The sequence below is a fragment of the Varroa jacobsoni genome, unplaced genomic scaffold (genome assembly GCF_002532875.2).
Source record: "Varroa jacobsoni isolate VJ856 unplaced genomic scaffold, vjacob_1.0 contig05275, whole genome shotgun sequence".
Classification (NCBI taxonomy): domain Eukaryota; kingdom Metazoa; phylum Arthropoda; class Arachnida; order Mesostigmata; family Varroidae; genus Varroa; species Varroa jacobsoni.
The window spans coordinates 235-7,658 of NW_019215511.1; the positions used below are offsets into that span (position 1 = coordinate 235).

Consider the following 7,424-nt stretch of genomic DNA (forward strand, 5'->3'; position numbering starts at 1 on the left):
TCGACAATTCTGTGTCATAGGTATAGACTCGTAAAATAATGCCTCCTCCTTCACCCAGACTCGCATAAACAAAGAGGAGCTCTATCTATACCAGATTATCTTCTACTCCTTTTGAGGCAGTTACTGTCCTGAAGCGTTGATCAGCTGTAATCAAAAGCGAAGGCGGTGTCTTTTGTTTACCGCCAGATTACACCACATTACTGCGCAGTCGCTTAAGGTTGTCCTTTTTTCGTCTTGCCTTGCTTTATTATTGTCAACCATTCTCTTTTCAGCTTAAGGATTCTTTTCTTTTCACTTTTTCTCAGTTAATGATTGAAGCCTTCCTGCCATCAAGTAACGATCGATGAAGTTTGTCCACATCCTTGCGAAGGAGATCTTTCCGCAGAACACCGTTGGTATCAAACCACGAAGAGATTGACTTCTCAAGCTGGGCATAACTCGTCGACTTTTGCCCTTCTACATGCATCGTCATTTCGAGTCTGTACATGTCATCGAACCGATCCAACGTCGAACGGACAGTGAATACCTTCGCTGCTTCAAGGCCAACCTCGTCCTTTACCAAAATCCAGACCCGTCGTTGCAACGTACGCAGAAGAAAATTAGCATAACGAGAAAAAATGCAAACAGACATCGTTAAGGAGAGTTTCTGAATTATTTTTAACATGCGAATTACATACTTGTCTATGAACCCTGCGAGGTCGCAGATCTGTAAGTTGACGAAGATACAATATATACACAGAGCACCAATGTTATAATGCCTCTGACAATATGTTCTGTGTTTTTGGCCAACTCGGATCTAATAATATATGTACGACGAATACACGATTTTTTTCGTTTTTAAAAAAGTTCATATACGCAAGGATTCACTTTGTAGATCAACCATGGCGAAGCTAGTGATACACGCCGAACATTTAACTATTTGAATTTTTCAATTTTTTCTGAAATTTGACCAAAATAAATTAATAGTTGTACTAATATTTATCCTTCTTTATCAACGTATTCTGCATCATATATGAGTCGTTGTGCAAAATCCAAAAAACCTACATATATAATAATTTCTGTTAGGATATGAATACTCAACAAAAAGCGAATTGTTTTTTTGAAATCACCATGAACTTTGGACTATTCACGAGATCTAAGAAATCAAAGTAATAAGACCAGCTCTACCTCTAATGACCTAATCATCAAGAGGTAGCCACCAATGCATTTTCTTACGATTCGTGAAATTTAAGAGTTCCTGAAATAACTAAAACGTAGTAGTTTAATACTCTACTATCGTACGCAGTCTTTTGTAAATCTTGCACACGAACAAACTAAGGCTTTGGGGATTGAAACAGGCTTCCGCAAGGCTCGGATCTGCCACTTAAATCTTTACTTACCTTCCTTTTGGCGACAACAAAGATGCCCTTTTCATAGTAATTCGTATATAGGGTTAGAATACCCATTAATGCGAAATAAGATAGGACGCAGGCAACCAGGACAGGCCGGGATTCTGGAAATGGATGCCACCAATCCCATAACAAGGCCCATCCCGCAGCTGCCACCGCTAAGACGGAGATCGCTAACCGACCGTCAGGTAGCGAGTGGTCTTCCTCCATACGATAGTCATGGGTGACTATGCACCGCACTTCGTCATCAAGCGCGTTTCGCACAGCTGCACCATCCCATTTATCAACTGGATCAATGAATTGAAACAACACAATATAGTTAGTCTATTTTATTGACGCGTATGCATTAACTCTATGTGTTTATTACATTTCGGTTCATCGATATCCGGATAGATGTTGCGTAGCTATACTACTGGAAAGCTTTGCTCAAGTGATCACGAAATGGCAAGAAACGGAGATTTATAGTATGTCAGTACAAGTCCCATTGACTTATCATACGGCAATAAAGCAAATTATATTTTGCCTATTATCTAAACCTAATATTTGTTTTGGTTACCCCACTGCGGTCTCATTTTCTGTCTATTTTACATACAATATAAAGAAAAATAAAAAATGACAAAGCATAAAAACTTTTTTTCGTTGTCTGCCAGATACAACATGTTATGTCATTCTATTCATAAATTTCTACAGCACATAGTATCAACGTAAATATTGTGACTGCCATGATCCATGAAAAATTAAACATATGGCATGAAATTGTTCCTTTGCCTCCAGTGCAAGAGACGTTAAATATACCTATACGTTTTACGTGGCTAGCAATCAGGACTGTCTCTGATTTTACTATAAAGTTAAGCACGATGGTTGATGAGACAGCAAAAATTATAGCTTAAATCATTTAACAGGTCCATTGAATACAATCGCATGAGAACGCATTTTATATACGCCAATCCGGCAAACCTTTTTGCCCCTCTCCTCCTCTCGCTGCCGCACTGTCGATTGACTGGAGTGAACTGCTATCGCTGCTGCGATACCTTCAGCGACTGAATCGATCAAAGTTTTGTTATCACTGACCAAAGCTAGTTCTGAACTTATCGGAATTATTACATACCCTTAACTTCCTGCTGCACATCTTCTGTCTGTTGGCACATTTTTCCGGACGAAAATAAAAACACCACTTCAGATGAACGAACAACAATCGCTGCAAATTCGAACGGCTACAACTACTTCAATTATCGGGCAGCCGACTAACACTACTGTGACGTGTCAGACACAGACAACTCCGCGCTATATTGTCGCTTTGGTTGCGGCAACAGTAGAGACTTCTTCAACTAGTGAATGAATGAATGAATGAATGAATTGTTGCTTACAACCGCTTCGGTTGGGGCGCTTTAATGTTGGGAAAGGGGAGAGAAAGCATACTTCACCGAATCATAACACAAGCCATTAGCTACGTATGCTGTTGCCCATTGATCTTTGCCACTGATACTATCGGTCTTACGAGAGTTACGGAAAGGTTATTTCTGACTGCGCTCTTATTTGACGTCCCAGCCGTCTTCATTGCATCCTCATGTTTTGATATGATTTTTCCTGTTTCCTTCACATTATGATACAATGAATACCTCAAGATGCACATTACGTAGAGATAATCAGAATGTATGGCATTTGTACTGCTGCTTGTAAGCTCTTACGCTACATACTTATTCACCCCGGGCGTTCTCCATCGAGACCTACGTGCTCACCTTATCTATAACGGTGTTCTCCTCTCAGAGAGCTGTCATATATTTTTCGAGTGCAATGTACATATATATGTTTGCTTCATTTGGTCAGATAGCGGTTTTAACAGTTCATAATTGAATCTATGCAGAAACTGTGTTTTTTGCTATTTTAATTGTGTGAGCAGGTTTTTAGATTTATCTCCTCGGTAGATCAAAGATTTCCCAGCACCAGGTCTAACGGGGATGAATCTTACTGGACTTAATTGAGTTTCTTTAACAGCCCCACCAAACGGCTTGGTACTTATATATCAATGTTGATAATGATAATTTGCGCGGGGGCAGTCGCATAGCCGTTTCACGTTAGTTTCACGAAGACTAGGTAGAAACAGATAACGTGAAATATACGAAAGTAAACATTTACAGACGCCTCCATTGAGCTAGTGAAAAATGGAAACACTGTCAATTAATTTGGCAGGAAATGGAAGGCTTAGAAAAAAGAGAAGATAGTAGTGAATTAAGTAACAACAAAATTGCAACAAAACCTAATTTTGTTTGAAACATACAATTCAGTTGTCACATAGAGCATCGGTAACGCTGGACCTTATGCATATATTTCTGTGCATTCAAAATTGTCAATAATCCGAAAAGGTCCTGCTTAATAAATATAATCGCCACTAGTATCAATGACCTAAATGTCGATCAAATATCAATAAAATCAAATTAAAAAAAATAATTAATATTGTTTTGTGGTTGAGTTCTATAAAGTAGCGTTAGAGATTTGAAACTATCTAGACATTTTACAAATTTGGCCGTTATATTTAAACATGACAGTGGTGTTTGCGGTAGCAATGCGTCCTTTTCGAATTGTCTTTACTTCATTCGCAACATCCATGTACCAGTGATTTTCGTTAGAACCGGCATGACGTCCCGTAAACACATGCAAAGCCCTGTGGGTGGATAATTGTCTCTGTAATTATTGTTGTAAGGAAATCAGTCATAAGAACACCAATTTAGAATGTTAACTTTACACAAACAACAGGTACATCCTACAATAAAGCTAACGGCTATCATCTCATTTGAACTACTAGGCTACACACTCTTTTATGGAGCTTCTGCAGATACAGAAGATCGGCAGCATGACAAGCTCTGTACCTGTTTGAAAAGCTAACATTGTACATGCATACAGCATGTACTAGATATGCATCTTTTCCATTCATGTTCGCTAGCTCCTGAAATGATTTGTAGCAACAGCGCCAATCAAATTTGAATGAATGTCGAATAGGGTACCACAGCGTCATTTGGTCCTAGGCTATCATAGGGTACCACCACTTAATGCGCGGAACCCACAGACCCACCAGCTAGAAGGCGATATGGCTTGTAACCTGTCGAAATCTCCAAAGATGTACGCTAAGTGATCATTACTGACTATATTCGCGAGTTCGAGAACGATGACATAAAACTCTCCACGAGCAACAAGGCTTATGAGCAATGTTTTAAACAGCTTCGTCTTTGCCATGGCTACAACACGTTCGGGAAAACCATCATGCCAAGTAGCTCTTGGACGCCGGTAACTTGCGGAGAATCGAATTGTGTATCTAGGCAAACAGAAGTTTCACATCTGCAGGGAAACTGGGGAACTGGCGGGGATTATCAGCAATGAAATATCCACCACTTGGTACAATGATAGAAACATAGCAAGCATGAGCTCAAGATGAGCTATATAATCCTTTCCAGTATATACTCTTGCTCTCATATGAAACGGTACACAGACGTCCACACTGACACATGTGAGCTGCATCAGTAGAGCTACTCCCTGCAGGAAGTTTTGTGCTTCATCAGGGTTGAAGTTCAGATCTACGAAGTGCTTTGCACTGAGCGACGTTGGGCCGAAGACGATAGACTATTTTGTACTACCTCTCACTTACGTAATGAGCTGACGAAATAAAAATGAAAAAAGGAAGGTGTTCAAGTCATGGAGCGCAGCACGCCGGCTGGTAAGTTAACGACATGATGCTGCGTTCAGATTGTCAGCTAACGCTGATATCGGCAAACATTTCGTCACGATCACTTCAAATCCTCGTTGACTTTCTTTCTGTATCCCCAAGCCTACTACGCCCAGATCTTCGCAGCCACTGGACATTTACAGAAAGGGATGCGGGCACCAAATGCGGAGTCCGGCTGTACAAAATTTTGTGCAATTTGTCTACACCGATGAGTATAATTGTATAATTGACCAAAATTGTACATATAACTCGATATGTTCATTCTAATCCGATTATTATAGCAGCTGGCAATAGAGAGTCGGTGACGTGTGGTGATGAACTCATGTGAACCAAAAGCAAAAGCGTTCCAAAAGCGATACAAAGGTAAGCATACTGCCTGAGGCAAGAAACAACCCAGCCCGTTTGCCACTATGTGGGTTAATGCGGTCATGGCCACAGCAGCGCGGGCATGAATCGCTTTTGGTAGAGATACGTTGACTTTTAGGGGGACGGTTTGCTGGGTGCCAAGGCGGCCAGTCTCTGTTCGTAATTGATTTCACGATTACATTATAAAGGGCGATGCTATGTTGGCCGCAAGTTTCTAAAAAACGTTCGATCCGTTTTGCGGCATTCACACCTGAGCTTCTCCGGAAGCACACGGTGTCATCGCGCGCCATTGTCACAGTTGAAGGGAATGCACTAGATATGGCCGTTTCATAAGTGATCTCGAACCAACGCAACCAAAGGATGATGTCTTTTATGGACATCATGACACTTTGCAATTGTAGAAGCATTATCATTTTTGTTTTCGTGCCCCTGTCGAGTGCGTCTTGCTCAAAGGATGCTGCTAACATCTCTACGCTCTCTTGGTCAATCGCTAACTTTCCGCTGTTATTTTTAATGGAGTTGTACTGCATATTGATTAATACGATGGCATACATTTTAGTTCAATTGCAACAGAATTAAAGCAGCTAAAAGGACGGACGATACAATGAACACTCGTTCGTCTCTTAAGCCCAATAAGGCTTGTAGCAAACCACACATTTCGATACTGGAAATTTCTATTGGTCTCTAGCTGTTGTGGTTTTCTGCTAGCTACACTGGTGGCCTGCCTTATCACGCGTTTGACAAGTTCGTGGTCGAAGTTGCTTGCCTTGGTACGCAAAACCGCACAGTGCAACCATGTGTTTATAGGAGAGTAATGCGTTCATTAGCATAAAAAGCATTTCCAAATAGACGTGCCTTACGCAAGTTGAATTGAGAAGCGGAAGATTTTTTCACTAGAAGTTGACCGGTAGCTGCATCCTGGTTAAGCTAATGTGGGTAACGAGTAGGAAACGAAGTAATATCACAAATAAGTATTACATTATAAAGAAAAAAGAAAAAGATGGTTGAATTCGTAAGTACGGTGAGGCTGAAAGCTTAATTGTGTAGAAGAAGCACGTTTAAAATGAAGAGCAATGATAGTGCCACATAGGCTCTTTTGTACCGGTCTTATGCGCTGCCTTTTCATGCCGCTAAGCCAAAAACACAAACTGGAAATTAGTAGGTTTTGCCCCATCATATGTATACCATACATAACCTATTCAGCTGTACGGTGTCGAAGGCAATACGAAAATCTGTGTTGAATTGTATTTTCCTAAGTAAGTTCCGCAAGAATTGTAAGTTCTGCGCAACGAGACTGTGTTGTCGTGCGGTGCACGTCAGGTTGGGCATACAACATCTACAGATGAAATTGGTCAATGACAGATTAAGTGTGAGCTGAGGCTTCCTTAAGATTACTAAGGAGAGAACTCAGCCATGAATAAATAGTGCCATTTTTTTTGCCAACAAAGCCATGCATTTGTTGTAAGTCTAGAAGATGTATTACCGGTTAGTGATGGCATAAGTAAAATTAAATAAAGAGAGCAGATCAACTTTAATTATTTTTATAAGATTGAATCGAATAGAGAAGCCTACAGCCGAAGCGAACTAATAGTATTAAATATTAAAAGTGACGCGAAAGATCTTTTGGGTAGGCCGCCTTACGGAAATAATTGCAGGTTCTAAAGATTAGGCCTGGTTGGGCTAGCAAGTGCAAATGATAGAAAACATTTGAAGGTACACTTTAAGCTAACCGCGGTCAAATATTGTCTAGACAATGTTATTTGCTGGTAATACTACGCTTTTTAAGCTGACCCGCTATGTCGTGACTTAAAATCTTCTTTTTGGTGACATTTTATAGGTGAATGAAGCCATTGAGAATAATGAGGTTGCTAAGTTCCGCTTTCTAGAGCAAGGGTATGACGAAAACAATAATCTAAGCCCGCTTCTGCTCTTACTAGAAATCAGGGATCAAT

The 7,424-nt window shown here is 40.4% G+C and overlaps 1 protein-coding gene across 1 annotated transcript; it reads right to left on the reverse strand.

Moving 5' to 3' along the window:
* Positions 1–260: 260 nt before the first annotated feature.
* Spase25 (Signal peptidase complex subunit Spase25) lies at positions 261–2,743 on the reverse strand (the record flags this gene model as incomplete). The annotated part of the gene is given in 3 exon segments (XM_022854873.2): positions 261–553; positions 1,380–1,675; positions 2,497–2,743. Coding segments are annotated over 3 exon segments (588 nt in total). The 3' UTR covers positions 261–301.
* Between the last annotated feature and the right edge of the window lie 4,681 nt (positions 2,744–7,424).